This window comes from Alexandromys fortis, unplaced genomic scaffold (genome assembly GCF_014885135.2).
Source record: "Alexandromys fortis isolate MF-2015 unplaced genomic scaffold, M_Fortis_MF-2015_v1.1 scaffold_20, whole genome shotgun sequence".
NCBI lineage: Eukaryota > Metazoa > Chordata > Mammalia > Rodentia > Cricetidae > Alexandromys > Alexandromys fortis.
Genome location: NW_026067903.1, coordinates 2,944,700 through 2,961,360, shown reverse-complemented (window position 1 = coordinate 2,961,360; position 16,661 = coordinate 2,944,700). Strand labels below are relative to the sequence as shown.

At 45.2% G+C, this 16,661-nt stretch overlaps 1 protein-coding gene across 47 annotated transcripts in view; it reads left to right on the top strand.

The window, feature by feature from the left end:
• The first annotated feature begins 244 nt into the window (after positions 1-244).
• Positions 245-16,661, top strand: part of Map4k4 (mitogen-activated protein kinase kinase kinase kinase 4) — a 141,320-nt gene continuing 124,903 nt past the window's right edge. For 10 of the 47 annotated variants that reach the window (XM_050134582.1, XM_050134573.1, XM_050134589.1 and 7 more), the window contains exons 1-2: positions 249-612; positions 838-903. In XM_050134582.1, the coding sequence (XP_049990539.1) occupies positions 556-612; positions 838-903 (123 nt within the window). In that variant the 5' untranslated portion in view covers positions 249-555. Of the gene's footprint in view, positions 613-837; positions 904-16,661 lie in introns of all 47 variants that reach the window. The other 37 variants (XM_050134592.1, XM_050134570.1, XM_050134559.1 and 34 more) reach the window with 8 other exon arrangements.

Genomic DNA, 16,661 nt, shown 5'->3' with positions numbered 1-16,661 from the left:
GCGGAGGTCCCCGCCGCCCCGCCATTGTTCGAACCCCACCCCTGCTGAATATTCACGCGGCGCGGGCGAGAGCCGGGTTCCGCCCGCTTTCCCGGCCAGAGGAGGAGGAGGAGGAGGAGGAGGAGGCGGGGGTAGCTGCTCGCTCCTCCTCAGAAGCGCCGGTCGCTGCCCCGCGTCCCCGCCCCCGCCCCCGCCTCCCGCGGCATCTTTGTCTCGCGGCCTCGCACTCGCTCGCCGCACTCTCCGGCGCCGCCGCGGCCCCAGCTCCGGGCCGCTCCTCCGAGGCGGACGGGCGGGCAGGCGGGCGCGCGCGCACGGGCGAGCGAGCGGGCGGGCGGGCGCCGGGGTCCGAGGCGGCGGGCGACGCCCGGGGGGTGGGGTGGGGAGGCTGACGGCCGCCGCGCCATGGTGTGAGCCCCGCGGCCCGCGCCCGCAGCGCTCCGAGGAGAAGCCGCGCCGACCCCGGCGGCGGCCTTGCCCGTACGGCCCGCGCCCCGGCGCCGCGGAGCTCCTGACCGTCGCGGCTTGTCGCTCTCGGGGCGGCGACCGGGGAAGATGGCGAACGATTCGCCCGCGAAGAGTCTGGTGGACATCGATCTCTCGTCCCTGCGGGTGAGTGTGGCCGCGCCCTGGGCATCGCGGTGGCCGCGGACACCCGCGGGCGCGGCGGCCCCTTTGTCTGCCGGGCGGGCGGGACTCGTCGCGGCGCTCCCGGCCGGCGGGGACCCGGCGGGGCCAGAGCCTTTGTCACCGCCCTGCATCCCTCCGCCCGGTTCTGTCTCTTCATTTGGGGGGCCCCCTTTTTAAAACGACCATCTCCCCCTCCTCTCTTCCCAGGACCCGGCTGGGATTTTCGAGCTGGTGGAAGTGGTTGGAAATGGCACCTATGGACAAGTCTATAAGGTCGGTGTGGGGCGCCTTTGTTCCCCGTGGCGTGGAGAAACTTCTTAGGGGACGAGGGAAAGGGTGACGAGACGCTGCTTGCTGACTGGAGGCCATGCCGCCTGGCCAAAGTTGGGAAAGGGGTTTCGCCTAGCCCTTTCTTTTTTTTTTTTTTTTCTCGCTTGTGTTCAGACTGGCCTTAAAAGACCTCATTTCCTGGCTTTGAGATAAAGGAAATAAGCCACACTGTTAGGCATGCACTTTGCTTCAGCAAAATAGAAAAGGAATTTTGAGTTCGAAGATGACCAGAGGGTCTCCCCCCTTCACCCCCCCCCATTTTTCTCCAAATCTGGCCTCCACGAAGCATTTGCATTGGTTGGTGAATTAAAATTCAGTGTAGACAGGCCTTGCCTGTGATTACCCTCAACCACTGGCTGGGTCTTCTTCAAAACTGTCGTCATGCTTCTTCCTGAAGAGTGCTTTGCCAGATGACTTGACGTGGGGAGTTTGGTGTTACCTGGAACTGCTTTTCAAAGCTCTGGCCAGCCTGCCCATTTCTGGCGGACAGTATTTTGGGGAGGCTGGGGGTGGGGTGGGGCGGGTTGGGGGGGGGGAGTGTGTGTTTGGGTCACCGGCGCAGGAAGAATTACAGTGTGGGGATTATAAAATCTGAATTCCAGGAATAACCTGTGTAACAGCTGTGTAATTGAGATAGCTAGGGAGGAGGAGTAGAGAGGGTGCCCGGTTTCACACCCACCACCCCAGGTCTTTCTCTTCCTTTACAGTTGTGGAGACTGTTAGTCTGTGCTGGGTGGTAGCTGGCATCCGATGTGCCTAACTGTGCCGTTCATTCCGTTGAGTGCATGTTCTAGAAGAAGGCTCAGGCTCAAAAAAAAAAAAAAAAATTAAGAAAGAAAGAACTTTAAATTCTCTTTCCCGATTTCTTTCTTGTTACTAAACGTTCTCTGGAAGCTGTCTTCGCCAGGGAGAGTTTTCCCGTTGTTAGGACTGGGTCAAGGTTGAGCTGCAAGAAAATTATCTTATGAAGGAGGGCTTTGTGGCTCACCATGAAGAATTGTGATTGTTTCACTAAAAATGGGGGTGGTGGTGGAAGCTGACTGCAGACATTTTCTGAGGCCAAATTAAGTGTGGATTCCATTGTCCCTTTTCTGTTTTATGAATAGGGTTTATGTGTTCCCCGTTGCTTCTCCTAGCTTTAGTGCCCCCCTTCCCCACCCTGGTACCTGGATGCTGGTATTGACGGGCCATGGTCTGAACTTGAGTCCGTATTTTTAGGTGATCTCAAGTGAATTAGCGTGTTTTGTTGGTTAACTGTTGGGGCCCGGGCCAGATTTTTGAATTTGAAAGGCAGCCCTGTTAACAGCCTGCTGGGCTCAGCTGAGTTTGGAAGGCTTTGGAAAATTTTGGAAAAGCTTGTGTTGCAACTCAGAGTGGCTGGTAACTGGCTTAGAGGCTTGCTTCCCAGCCCCAGTGTTTGCTTAAGCACTGCTTGGTTTTTTTCTAACCCAGTTTCTCTGGCCAACTCTGAGTGGTGAGTAGACTCTTCCAAGGGAGTTAGCCAGAGCTTGTTTTTGACCTGGTTACACAGTAGTTGGATTGTTCGGGTCTCCCTGGGTCAGCCTGGAGGCTGTGGTAGCGGAGTCAGCTAGAAGGCCCTGGTGCGGTTTAAAAGGCATGCCCGGATGAAATTAGTTTTAAGAGGTGGGCACTTGGTGGTGTGAATTTGGGCAGGTTCTTTATTGTTCTCCTCCTCTCTTCTTTCGCCCTACCCTTCTACCCCAAGGGCTCTGCTAAGCATTGCTTTTGGGGAGTGTTAGGGATACAGTCTCTAGTGTTCTTGGACTCCACCCTCTGCAGCTGAAGTATCCTCTATGCAAATCTAAGGAATTAAGACCTTGACATAGAAGTTGCAGGTCAACGATAACAAAGTAGCGCTTAAGGTTTTCCTCCCAGGCAGTTACATATTTCCCCTCATCTTTGAGGAAGTTTTCAAGAGAGCACAGTTTGATAGCACAGTTTGATAGCCCACCATTGATTCTGTTTCATCTGTAGTCTTCTTTTTCCTTTTTCTTGAACTTAAGATAACATTTTATTGATAAATACTGGAGTGTTTCTTCCTTCTTTTTAAACATTGTCACAGTGTTATTCCACACTTAGACACACATCAGATTTTCTCTAGCGTGCCCTGCCTGCCCTAGTCCTTGCCACTTAGCAGGTACAGGAGCTTGAATTTCTTAGAAATGGCATGTTTCCTTTTTCTTTTAAATGCATAATTTCTGGATCCGATACTGTTGTGCACAGTGGTTTAGTTGCTATTTTTTTTCCTTGGTTGCTTGGCATGGGGTAGTTTTGGGATTAGTTGAATTTATTACAACTTATAAATTTTAAGCGTTTTTAGGTTAAGCACTTGGACAACCTAGAATTCTTATTTATTTCAGTGTTTTATTTTCTATATTTGTTTATATATACATATATACACACATGCACGTGTATATATATTCTACATATGTACACGTATGTATGTGTCTATGTTTATATTTTTTTTTTTGTTTATATGTGTATGTATGTGTGTGATTGAGTGTGTAACTTCATGTATGAATATGTATGTGGGTGGCATGTGGAGGCCTGAGGTTAATGTTAGGTGTCTTTGATTGTTTTCTACCTTACATCTTGTCGTAGGCTCTCCACTTACACCCAGATCTTGTCAGCTTAGCTGGTCTAGTTAGTTGCTTGTTCTAGGTTCCCTGTTTCTACCTCCTACATGGGGGGTTACCATGGGTCACCATGCCCCCTGGGTGCTGGGGATCTGAACTCCTAGCCTTGGATTTGCGCTGCAAGTGTTTTACCCCCTAAGCCACCCTACCTGCCCCTCTATTTTATAGGAACAGAGTGAGGTAGGGTGCTTGTTTTGAGGGGCTGTGCTGAATGAAGTGAGATTTTTTTGAAGATGACTTTGTGAGGATATGGCCTGGTGTGTTTGAACCATATCTGTAGTCTTTTCTTTGAGAGGTAGCTCAGCAGGCAAGAATGCTTGCTGTACTAGCACAAGGACGAGTTCGAATCCCCAGCACCCATGTGAAAAGCTGGGTTACCTGTTTATGTGGGGTTGGAAGCTGGAAGACCACTGGGGTTTGCCCTCCAGTCTAGCTTCAGATTCCCTGAGAGATTCTGTCTCCAGGGAATGAGGCAGAGAGTGACAGAGGAGGATCTCCTTTGTCCTCTGGGTGGTGAACACAGGCATGTGCTCCAAACACATATGCATATAACATACCTACCCCAAAGGTTAAAAAAAAAACATTAAAAAAATGAATTGAAAGACTATACTTTCTTCAGAGAAATTTATTTCTAGTCTTAGTTATCTGGATGATTGTGTGGAAAGATACTCATAGAATAAAGCTTAGAAAAACAATCTTTGGGCTGCTTCCTATGTTCAGTGAACAGGTGCTTGTCTACTCAGAGGTGGGCCCTCAATTCTGTCCCTAGAAACCTACTGTGTGTGCAGCTCTGGTTACAAGGTTCTATTCAGAATACCATGTAAGAACAATGTCTGTAGTAGTGGTTTCTTTATCTGCTTACTAGTTATCCACATTGAATAAATGGCAAATTACAAGTGTTTTTGTCAGTGAGACAATAATAGCATGGAAGATTAAGACCAGCAAAAGGCTAATTTCCATGTTACTTTGGGTTTTATTTTTCTTCTGAATATTTGAGGATTTTTGCTTTTCTTGGGTAACTACCATTATTTTGTATTTTATGAGCATAATGCCTTCTTGAAAAGTACTTAGTAATAGGCATTGCAGGTGTGGGGGGGAGGGAGAGAAGGAGAGAGAGAGGGAGAGAGAGAGAGAGAGAGAGAGAGAGAGAGAGACACAGACTGACTGAGACTGAAATCTGGGTGGACTCAGAGGTACCATAGTTTTGGAGGACAGAGCAGATTTGGCCCTGTTTTGCCGACCTTGGAGGAGAGGTGTCAGGCAAACCTGGGTGGCTAAACAGGAAGCTCGTTTAGGCCCAGAGACCTTGATGTAAGGGTAACTAACACTGAGCGTTTGTTTTTGATGATCCTGCCCCTTCAGTTATTATTTAAGGAAGATAGAGGGACAAGGGTGTGTGGCAGATGAAGGAGCGAGAGTGACCATTGGGAATGGCAGTATCAGGAAGGCATTGTTTTTGGACTGCAGTTGAGGAACAACCGTATTCCTGAAGCACTGAGAAGCCATTAAAAGGTTTTATTGGGCTCGGGGATCCCTAGGGACCTATATCAGATGATATTCTGGGAAGAGCAGGTAGGATGGGTGACCTAGGACCTGAGTCTGGAGAGGGGTGGCGAAGGTCTGAAGCAGGGCAGTGGTGGAGGTGCTAGAGGGGAGCAAGGTGGAGGCAAATACTCAGGAATGTCTTTCTCTCTGTTTTTAACTTGGGGGATGCATGTATGCTTTGGTTCTCCCTTTTAAACGCGAGTTCTTGTCACTAGATTAGGTGGAGCTTTGGCCGTCAGGGTAGGAGTGCCCCAATTCCCCAGTTGATTCTGATTGCTGCTCAGGGATAAAGAACCCAACAAGCAGAGCACCTCTTGTTCCTGGTCGGAGGTGAAGCCATGCAGTGGGCAGTGAGAATTCTGAGCGTGATGTTCCGTCAGGAGAGTGTTGTGTCAGCTGATCTGTAGCTGAGTGGCATGTTCAGACTTGTTCTGAGACTTGGGTTCCTTCACGCTGGAAGGATCCTGGCTGTGGGTAAGGTGGGAGGACGCCAGCCTGTTGAACAAGTATTGGAGTGCAGCTCTTCAGACTGTCAACCCCAGACTTCTACATGCTGTTTCCCAAAAGCAGGAACATCAAAGCTTGACCAGCAGTCCCTGCTAAGGTGCAGCTTTAACAGTTTCTGAAACATTGTAATAAATATGAACTCATGAATAGCTGCAAATCTGTACTTTGCCTTTTTTCTTAGCAAGAATTGGAGATGTTTATATTTCTATGTATTAACACAGACTGAAAGTATTATCCATGCCTTTTGATAGAAGTGCATGTGTTCACAGATTGAGCCTGAAAGAAAAAAAAAAACATAAAAAGGTGTTCTCCTTTTGGAGTAGTGTGTCCCAGGAAAGTGGTGCTGAGCGGAAGAATAGTTACGGAAGCAGCTTCCTTCCTAGGGAGTGGAAACATTGTGGTTGAAGTACCTGAAAGGTGGAAGCTTTAACTTAGGGATTTGGTTGGTATTTTGTTTGTTTCTTTGCCCACTGGTGTGAGTGACCGAACTGAGCACAGCCCACACTTGGATCATCAGGCAGTTCTCATTTCTCTCTGCTGTGTTAAGTTCACTATGCCCCTGTTTTATCAGTGCTTTCATTTTCCCCATCATTTATTCCAGTCATTGAAAACAACAGCAGGTAGCAGCAGGACGTGCAATTGCAGAAATTCACACTTTTTGTACCCAGAAAGGCAAGGTGCTGAGACACAGCTCTGGTGAGAGGTGAGCACTGCCATGTGGTCACCCCTCTGGTTTATTCTCCAGCTTAGATGAGGGGGTTTCATGGACAGTAGAGTGAAGTGTTCAGAAGGTATTAGATGGCTTCTCTGTCTTCCGTTTCAGGGTTTGAATTGGTGTTAGCAGTGTCTCTCACAGGGTAGACAGATACCTAGTAGATTGTAGCAGGCTGGGTATTTGCAAATAGTTACTTAGAGAATTTAAGTAGATTTTACACTGTGTTTGGCTTCTCATCTGAATGATTAGTGTTAACAATACTAGGGCTGCTGATGATAAGGGTAAGGATCCCCAAGTGCTTCACTGTGGAAGACTGGGGTGACATTAGTTGACTCTGCTCATAACACAAGGATTGAATCAGGGTAAACTGTTTGGATATGGCAAGATGGATGGGGAGACTGGAGAAGGGCAAGGAAATGCTACATTGTTACCAGTCGCCAGAAATGTATCTGGATTTTAGAATTTTACACCACTGTTTGCCAAATAGAATATGATCTTTTGTATGAGACTGTTTCACCACCACAGACTGCTGGCTTTGTTTGGGCTAAGAAATTAGCATAGTAATGATTTAGGGTACATGTTTTTATGAACATATCTTAAAGAACAGCGTTTTAGGACTTCATGTTTTAAGACAGGAATGTTTTATGTTTGGGGCCATTAAGAGGAGTTTAGAACTAAATTGAGGAGTCAAAATAAAAATGTATAGCAGTGTTTTTTCTTTTTTTCAGGTACTTACTGTACTGTTTCCTGCATGGGGCTTCTTGTGTGTGTCAGTGCACTGTGTGGGGGGGGACACTGCTTCCTTTGATGAAGGCAGGAAAGACAGGGGAGTGGACACAAAGTGACAGCTACCAGCTGTATGTGCCACAGGCCTCTCTGTGTGGCCCCCAGGACCTCAGCACCTGCTTTCAGACATGTGAAACCAGCACAGTGCACGCTTATTGTGAGACGGATTCTCACTACACAGTCCTTGATTCATAGCTCTTGACTGATTAGGAACTCACTGTGTAGACCCAGCTGGCCTTGAACTCAAGGTTCTCCTGCCTTACTTAGTCTCCGGAATAGTGGGGACTGTAGGAATGTCTTACACCTGGCTACAGTTTAGGAGGTTCAGGAACTGTTCAGTAAAACACAGTACAAGCAGATGACTGCAGAATGGGAAGGGAAGATCGGCATATAGAGTGCTGGTGTGTAGTTTCCCACAACGGTCTGCTGTGCGTGTGCTGTGTCAGAAATGACCTTATTGCACACTGGTAGTGAACTGTGCTCTGAGAAGCTTGGAGCTGACTTGTAAAACCCATAGGGAGCAGGCTCTTAGCTCACCTGGCTTGGCACATCAGCAGGCTGTTGTCAGTGTCTAGCAGTTAACTTCCTACCACTGAGCAGCCGAGCCAAGGAACCTGTGCTTCCAGCTTTGTGCTTATTGCCAAATATCTCTGGTCTCTGGCATTGTGTCTCAGATATGGCTTCATGTGGACAAGTTTTTCTATTATAGTTAAATAATTAAAGAAAGAACCCCACCTTGGCATTATAATTAAAAAAAAAAACCTGTTATTTATGATAAGGGCCTTAATGTGTACTACAGTTAGAAGCAGAGTAGGGATCAAGAATCCTAGGATGCTTGTTTCAATATGTGGAGCTGTCCTGTCCTTCAGAGGCGTCAATTTCTGTCCTGTTTGCTGTCGCGTTTGATATTTACTGACATGTCTCCCTATTGTATGTTGGTACCCATTTTTCTCAGTTTACTAGCTTAGTTCTGCATTGACAGCCTGTGACAGTAGTTGCTGCTCTGAGCTGCTGCAGTTCAAGAGCAGCTGAATACTTGGCTCCTGCACTCGCTCCTTTCGTAAATGAGTATGTCATCATTTGGGGCTAAAATGATAGCAGTTTATATTATCAAGACTGTGTAAATATTATTATCTGCGAGCCAGCTGGCATATAATGTTTCCTTTCCTAAACAGTACCCTTCCTCTTACATTCCTTTTCTTTGTTATTGCTTAGTTTTCAATGCTTTGCCTTTTCTTTCTCATTCATACACTCAGAAAGATAAGCTAAATTAATGCCTAACAAAGTTCAACCTCTCAGCCGTTTTCCCTGATGCTGAGTACATAGAATTAATTGTTTCAGATAACCTGTTAATTCCAGCTTTTCCACCCTGGAGCCCCCTCAGAGCTGGGCGGATAAGACTGCCCCTAGACCTGGTGTCCAGCTGTGTCATGGAGTGTCCCTGTTTCTTATGGCCCTTTCTTTGACTTACTATTGATTATGCTGAGATACGTCCTCCAGCAGCCTTCAGGAAAGCATGCAGAATGTGAAGCTGTAAGTCACCGCAGGTCTAAAGCACCTCTTCTCCACCTCTGCCCTCCATTGGCCTCTGCCATGTGTGTGGCATCCCTTCTTCTAGGGGCTAACCCTCTGACTCACCATGGTGTGGAGTGATGTCAGAGAGTCACCCAGTTGTGCGAGATAAAGCAAGGGCTGCAAACTTAGGTACGTTCTCTGGAGGTTCGCCTTGTACTTACTCCGGATGAGTTGCTTTCAGGTGATGTTTTCTGGACTCCAGAGGGCAAACTTCCTGACTTGTGTCGGTGTCCGTCTGGCCTGGCATTTGGGTTCATAAATGCTCTGTGTCTCCTTTCGGTTTTCAGAAATTGATAGAAGTGATCTCTGTCATAGTCTCTCTTGGTCTCTTTTTCATTCTTTTGTTTACCTTATAATTTGCAGTAGTTCATGGTGCACATGATAACTCCACCACGATTAGCTAGGAGTTATGGCTGTGTTGTAAACTTAGGGGTTGGCTCAGGTGTTTCCTTTACTCGGACAGTAACAGAAGCTGCATGGAAACAAAGGCGAACAGGTCAGCCGGGCCTAGTGCAGGCTCCTGTGCTGACTTAGGATGTGCAGGCCCTGGAGGTGAAGGAGAGGAAGGGGGAACAGAGGAGGTGTCTGTAGCATGGTGCTCTGGGGTGCCCTGTGTTGCTTGGAGCAGCTTTTCAAGACAGTGAGTTTGGAAATTGATTTTTCAAGGTTTTTCCTATTTGCTGTAAAGTTGGCCCTGTTGAAGCTTGCATTTTGGTGATTTTTGACCCATTTATAGAGCAGTGCAGCCTTTGCCCCCAGCAGTTTTCATTAGGTGATGGCCCAGGTAAGATACTCATCCTCATATGCATTTACTCCCCATTCTAACTCAGCACCAGGCCAGTCCTGGTGGTTCTGTTTGTGTAAATTTACCATTTTATTTAAGTTAGCTCAGTGTGTAGCATGTGATTTCTTTCACTTCCTGTTTTTGAGGTTTACCTATATAGTGGTCTGGTGGTTTCTTTTTATTAGTTCATAGTATTCCAGTATGTGGATATGCCATACATCTGCCTAGATGTCCACCGCTTCACAGACACTGTAGTTGTGTTTAGTGTGTGGCTCGCTTGAGTGGTGCATTTGGAAGATATTTTTGCCTGGCATTGCGTTCTTGTTCAGAAGGCAGCCTGATGGGGTTACCTGAAGGAGAGAAGAGAAAGGAGCAGGGGTTTGTGTCCTTGGGGCTTTTCATTTCTGTCAGTTTAACCAAACACCCTTTCTGGCTATACTACCCTGAATGTGCCTGATCTCTGATTCTCATGACACAGCTTTGCTACGGGGTGGGGTGGGGGGTGGTGGGTTGGTGTGGGGGGAAGGTAGCATTTGAAAGTTCCACTTTCCTGAAATCTTTACCTTCTCCCTTGCTGTAAGGCTAAGGCATAGTCTTGAGCTGTGAGTAGTTTCTTTCTCATTGCTGTACAGACAAGCTTTACTATCACTGAGTTCACTCTCATCTGAAACAGCATTCTCCCTTCTGTGTGTTTTATAGATTTTATTTTATAAAGGTAGCCAATGCCGTAATGCTGAAGACTGTTGTCTTCCTTTATCCCAAATAGGAGCTGTTGATCTGCCAGGATTTAAAAGCCACAAGGTTCAGAGGATAGAGGAGCAGGCCTGAGAGGTCCTGAATTCCACTCTGGGATCACACTAGGTGGCAATCATGTGTGTTGCCAGTAGCATTTGTGCACATGCGTAAAAATCTGTATTTGGACAGGAAAATGCATCTCAAGTTAAATACATGATTTTCTCTGTTATGTGTGAAGGAATGAGGTTACTCATCTGAGTTTGCTGCAGAAGTTCCTTCAGAATGTTTCCTGGGGGAGGGTTATGGGTTATGGGCGGTACTGTGAGACAGGATATTGCTAAGAAGTCTAGACTGGTTTTGAACTCATGATCCTTCTGCCTTAGCCTCCTGAGTGTCTGTCTGAGTGTTGGGAGAATAGGTGTGGGCCAACTTGTACAACTTTACATTTTTAAAAAATGATTATTTTTTATTAGAGACTTGAGGCATTAATTAAGTGTAATGATTGTGCACCTCTTGGGAACTCTTGACCAGGGAACATTCTTTCTTACCTATTTAGACCTCTCAGACAAACTTCTTTGCCTACCTCAGTTTTTTTCTGATGTCTTTGTGTAATTGCTGAGTAGCTTTTCTGACTGTAACTTTGAGATCTCGGGTTAAAGATAGTTATGGGAGTAGAGACTGTGCATCAAGGGATACAGACCTTCTTAGGGATTCCCAGTGAGATACTGAGTGTTGGGTGTGGTTGAGGATGCACACAGTTGTTGGCTATGCTCACTTTTACATGACTCAAGTCCCAGGGCATGCCAGTGTGAATTTGGGGTGTGTAGCTCCTCAGGCCTCTGAGGCTGTGGGTGCTCTTTCCTGTCGTTCTTGCTTTGCTCTCCTATGATTGTCAGGAAAAGAAATTATGGATCCTCAGCTCTTACTTTGGATTTAAAGTCTTAATATTTATTTATTTATTTTTTTTTGGTTCACTATCCACAAGTATTTGAGCCCAGTTCAGCTAGGCAAGATCTCTTATTCATTACTGAAATGCTTAATGTGTGTATAATGTGTGCCAGGCACCAATGGAACAGTGAACAGGCAAGTCCGTGTGTGCCGCTGCGTATTTACAAGCCCAATGTTAGGCAGACAATGAACAGTTTAAGGGAGTGATGTTACAGATGGAGTCCTGCAGAGGCTGTGAGAGAACCTGTGACTGGAGCAGAACTGCATTTGTTAAGTAGATGGTTATGTCCACAGTAGAGAGCCTTTGCAGGAGGCATAGACTAGCAAGAAGTAGTCCCTAGGTTCCAGAGAAGCCATTTAGCCTGTGACTTATCGTCTTGGTTAATACCATATTGGAGGCTTGAATAAAGAGAAAGAGAGTGGGGAGGATTCTGTATTTATTATGGTGATTGACTCTCTCCCTCAGTTTGCTTTGAGCTAGCTGTGTCTTGGGAACAGTTGCCTCCAACAGCTACTACTGTTGGGTGTTGGTTGCTTTGAGTCTCCTGTATCCATGTATCAGCCTGTCCATCTCTTCAGAGGTAGGTCTCATTGGCCTGGAGTGTCCTTTGAGTAATATTTGGGTTCATACTTGGAGAGTGGAGACCCAAAGCAGGCCATGTGTGCCCTGCACACAGAAAGGAATCACTTTCTCAGGTGCTGGCCCTCCTGATCTTAGAGCTGGAAAGGGGGGCCCTCTGTAAGATGGCTACATTGGTTACAGGTTTTCGGGATAAACCCATATGCAGGTTTAAAAGTTTCTATAGTTTCCGTAATAGAAGTAAATGATTGAAAGATGAACTTGCCATTTCTTTTTTAAGCTGTTTTTGAACAGTAAGTTGTGGGTTGTTTAGTGCTGGGAGTACATTCTGAGAAATGTTGCCCTTGAGGTATTTTGTTTTTCCAGTGTGTAACTTTAGTGTGTGTATAAATGAATACAACTGTCACTAGGCAGGACGTCATCATGTGTTGAGTCTGTTACTCAGCACATAATTGTTTGCTTTTTGATAATGGATAAAAATTTTATTTTTCAGAGCTTACTAAGTAAAATGGCTTTGTTGGATTTTCCATTTTTAATTTTTAAAATTATAATTATTTGTATATGGTTGGGAGCATGCCATGATGTCGGTGTGGAAGACAGAGGACAGCTTACTAGAGTTCGTTCTCTCCTACATTGGGTCCCAGAGATCAAGCTCAGGTTGTCAGACTTGGGTGAAGTGCCCATACTTGTAGAGCCATCTCGTAGGCCCACAAAATCAACAGAATATTTCTAACCTTTTTCTGATCTTAATAGAAAAAAAACTCTGCAGCTATTAATGTTAGCTTTCAAAGTGTGAAATTCCTTTTATTTTGATTTAATAGGGCTTTGTCAGCCATCAACCCCCAAGATTGAATTAGACAATTCATTTTTCACTAGTTTGTTACTTAATTAGCTAAAAATAATTTCTGCTGCTTACTTACTGTTACATGAAAGAAGTGGTTTAATGCTAAGTTTTATATAGGATTTCCTTGTTTGTTTGTTTTGTTTCCCGCGACTCTATGTAAGGAGTTGTTTTTCCCTTTTTGTCTTTGGGAGTCTTTCCTCCTCCCATAATTCCATTTTTTTCTTTGCAGGTTACTAGCTGTAATTTTGTTATTTTATAGGTTGCTTTAAAACTTGTAGTGCTCTGCTTGCTTACTTATTAATGAGATAGGGTTTCCCTTTGTAGACCAGGCTGGCCTCCAACTCAAAGAGATTCTCCTGCCTCTGCCTCCCAAGTGCTGGGATTAAAGGCATGCCTAAGTTTTAGTGTAAATTTTTAGTTTACAGTCTAAGTTGAGACGGCATACGTTTCATGTGTAAATTAGCCTGTATTACCTGTTAAGAAGCAAAGATAAAGGAGGAAGGGTTTATCTCAGTTTGAGGTTTGAGGGCACAGTCCATTATGGTGGAAAGGCATGGCGGCAGAGTGGGAGTCTGGCCACACTGTAGCCACAGTCAGGGCACAGAGAGCCATTTGTCTTTGCTCAGCTGGCTTCTCTTGTTTTTCAATCTAGGATCCATGTCCTTGGACTGATATAGCTGACTCGTTGGGGGATCTTTGCATCTCTGTTGATGCAGTGTGCTTAATCCCTAACAGGCTTGCCCGGGGCTTTTTGTCTCCCAGGTGATTCTAGGTCCTATCAACTTGGTGGTATTGACCAAGTTTGCCACGTTACTGTGTTAGCCAGCGTTCTGTTGCTGTGAAGAGACACTATGACCAAGGCAGCTCTTATAGAAGGAAGCATTTAATTGAGACCTACTTTCAGTTTCAAAGGTTTAGTCCATTATCCTCATGTCAGGGAACATGGTGGCATGCAGGCAAACGTGGTAGCTGAGAGTTCTGCATTTAGATTTGCAGGCAGCACAAAGAGTGAGATACTGGGTTTGGCTTTGACTTTTGAAACCTCAAAGCCCACCCTTGTGACGTACTTCCTCTAGCAAGGCCACTTCTACTACTAAGGCCACACCTCCCAATTCTTTTAAGTAGTGCCACTCCCTGATGATTAAGCATTCAAATTTATGAGCCTGTGGGGACTGTTCTTAATCAACCACCAAATTCTACTCCCTGGTCTCCTTAGGCTTGTAAGCATTATCAGAATATAAAAATGCATTCAGTCCAACCTCAGAAGTCCCTATCCTTTGTCAGTCTCAGCACTGTTTAAAAGTTCAAAGTCTCTTCTGAGACTCATGGCAATCTCTTACCTGTAACCCCTGTAAAATAAAAAAAAATCAGAAAGCAGACCACATACTCCCAGCATACAGCGACACAGGATATATATTACCAGTCCAAAAGGGAGGAAAGGGAGCATAGTGAGGAAATGCTCAACCAAAACAAGACCTAAAACCAGCAGGGTAAGTCCCAAACTCTGCAACTCCATGTCTGATGTCAAAGCACTTTTCAGATCCAGCTCCTTTCAGCTTTGTTGTCTGCAACATACTTATTATCTCTCTTGAGCTGGCTCCACACCTGGCTTGCAGCTCTTCTTGGCGGGTATCCCACAGCTCCGGAATCTCCAACATCTTGGGGTCTCTAATGAAGTTAGGCTTCACCTTCACACTTTCCTGTGGTGGCCCCTCTGGGTCTCCATTCAGGGACACCCCTGTCACATGCCTGGCTTCAGCAGCTTTCCTTAACTGAGGAGGGAGATTCCGTAACCCCTTTCTTGTATCCTTGACTCCTAAAGTCAGAACCATGAGGCCAAAGCTGCCAAGTTCTGCTGCTTGCTGGGCTAGGGCATGCCCACCTCGTTCAATTACAATTGTTCAGCTATCTGTTGTTGATGGTTTCCTTCACTGCTTAAGCTTTTCTGTAATTCCTTTCTGCAAGTTGGAAGCTTAGCTGGGTGGGATCTTGCCCTGAGGTCACCACTCCCTTTGGACCATTTAGCACCAAGGCTTTTCTTAGCTTTTTATCTTCTCCATCACAGGACTTAGCTTCTTTAGACTTCCTGGTGCTCCCTCCTCAAACTGTTATGTTTTGTAATTTTCTTATTCACTTGCTCCTTTTCATTATAGATCTGCATATGACTGGCCATTAATAATCACATGACAGAGTCAGTACTAGATTGTCTTGAAATCTCCCGTGTTAACACCATTAATTCAAAACTCTTCATTTTAGCCTCATGCAGATTTGGGGGGGGGCAAGGATAAAAAGCAGCCACATTTTTTAAGGGGACAAAACTGGTCTTCTTAGTAAGGGCTTCTTGCGCTTCTTGCAGCTTCTTGCGCTGGGCTCTCACAGTCCACCACACTCAGGACCATTATCTTGTATGCTTCTATCAGGATGGCCTGTTAAACCTTGCTTAAAGCTTTCGACTGCATTCCTACCTAATCCATAGTTCATGTCTTACCAAATAACATGGTCAGGGCTGTCACAGAAATACCCATCTCCCTGGCACCAGCGTCTGTCTTGGTCAGTGTCTGTTTCTGCGAAGAGACTTTCTGACACTGGGCCCACCCACACTGACATACTTCCTTCAACAAAGCCACACCACCTAATCCTTCTTGGTAGTACTACTCCTCCATGGCTAAGCATTCAGATGACTATGGGGACATTCTTACCCACCTGCCACACATGACCTTATAGCATTGTGGCATACAAGTGATTACCATGGATAGTACTTGTCATTTTTTATTTAGACCTGTATTTCTTGGTATCATCTTCTTGTGTCTGAGTATTTTCTGTAATTTATTGTTATTGTTTAGTGCAAGTTGGCTGACAATAAATTCTTTCAGCTTAGCACATCTGAAAGCATTCATTTTTCATTTCTGGAAGATATTTTTGTGCATATAGCATTCTAGGCTCATTTTTTTCCTTTCAGTATGTTAGAGTTACTCTGTCTTCATTTCCATTTTTGCCTCTATTTGAATCTGTTAATTTTTATTTTGTTCCTTTGTTTATAAATGTCATTCTTTCCTGGCTGCCTTTAAAACTTTATTTTTATTGTTGGCTTGATTTGATTATCCTGTGCTCATGTGTGTATGTGTGTGTGTGTGTGTGTCTGTATGTTTGTGTGTCTGTGTGTATGCATTTACCCTGATGTTTGCTCAGACTTTTTCAAGGCTTCATTTGGGGTGGTCACTACTGCTCAGGTTTCATGTTCACTTACCCTTTAAAAACAAATTTGTTTTTACTAATTTATGTGTATGTATATGTTTGTGGGTATGTGCATGTGAGTTTGGTGTCTACAGAGGCCAGAGGCATTGGATCCCTTGGAGCTGGAGTTCCAGGGAGTTGTGAGCTGTCGGTGTGAGTGTTGGGAGCCACTTGGTCCTCTGCTGTGCACTTTGAACCTCCATGCCACCACTCAAGCACCTTTTAGTTCCAGGGTCTACTTTGCTAGTAGTTTCATCTACTATATATTTTTAAATTTCAGACATTTTTTTCAAGGATTTTGGATTTTTTTTTGTATTTTTCTAGGCCTTATGTTGTCTCTATTTTTTTTTGAGCAAAAGAAATAGCTATACTGTTTTTAATAATGCCGTCTAATTCTAGCCTTTCAATTTTGCAGTTTTCAGTTGACTTTCAGAGACTTATTGTTCTCTTATGGGTTATGCTTCCCAGTATGTTTATCTTGCAATGGATGCCATTTACCGTGAATTTTACTGTGTTTTAGTGCTGGGTATTTCTATCTGGGAGTTCAGTTACATAGGAGAAAGTAAGTTAATTTTCTAGGGACCCATTTCTCTGATTTCTACATAGTGTTGAAATATGCATCAGCATGGTCTCAGAGCACTCTCCTCCGATCCCAAGCGGGAACACAAACATCCAGTCCCGTAAAAGCCTTGAAATGCTTTAAAGCCAGAGTTCACGCTGGCAGCATAGCTCCAGGAAGCAGCGCTTTAAAATGACGCGGTTTTTTTTTTTTTTTTTTTTTTTTTTTTTTT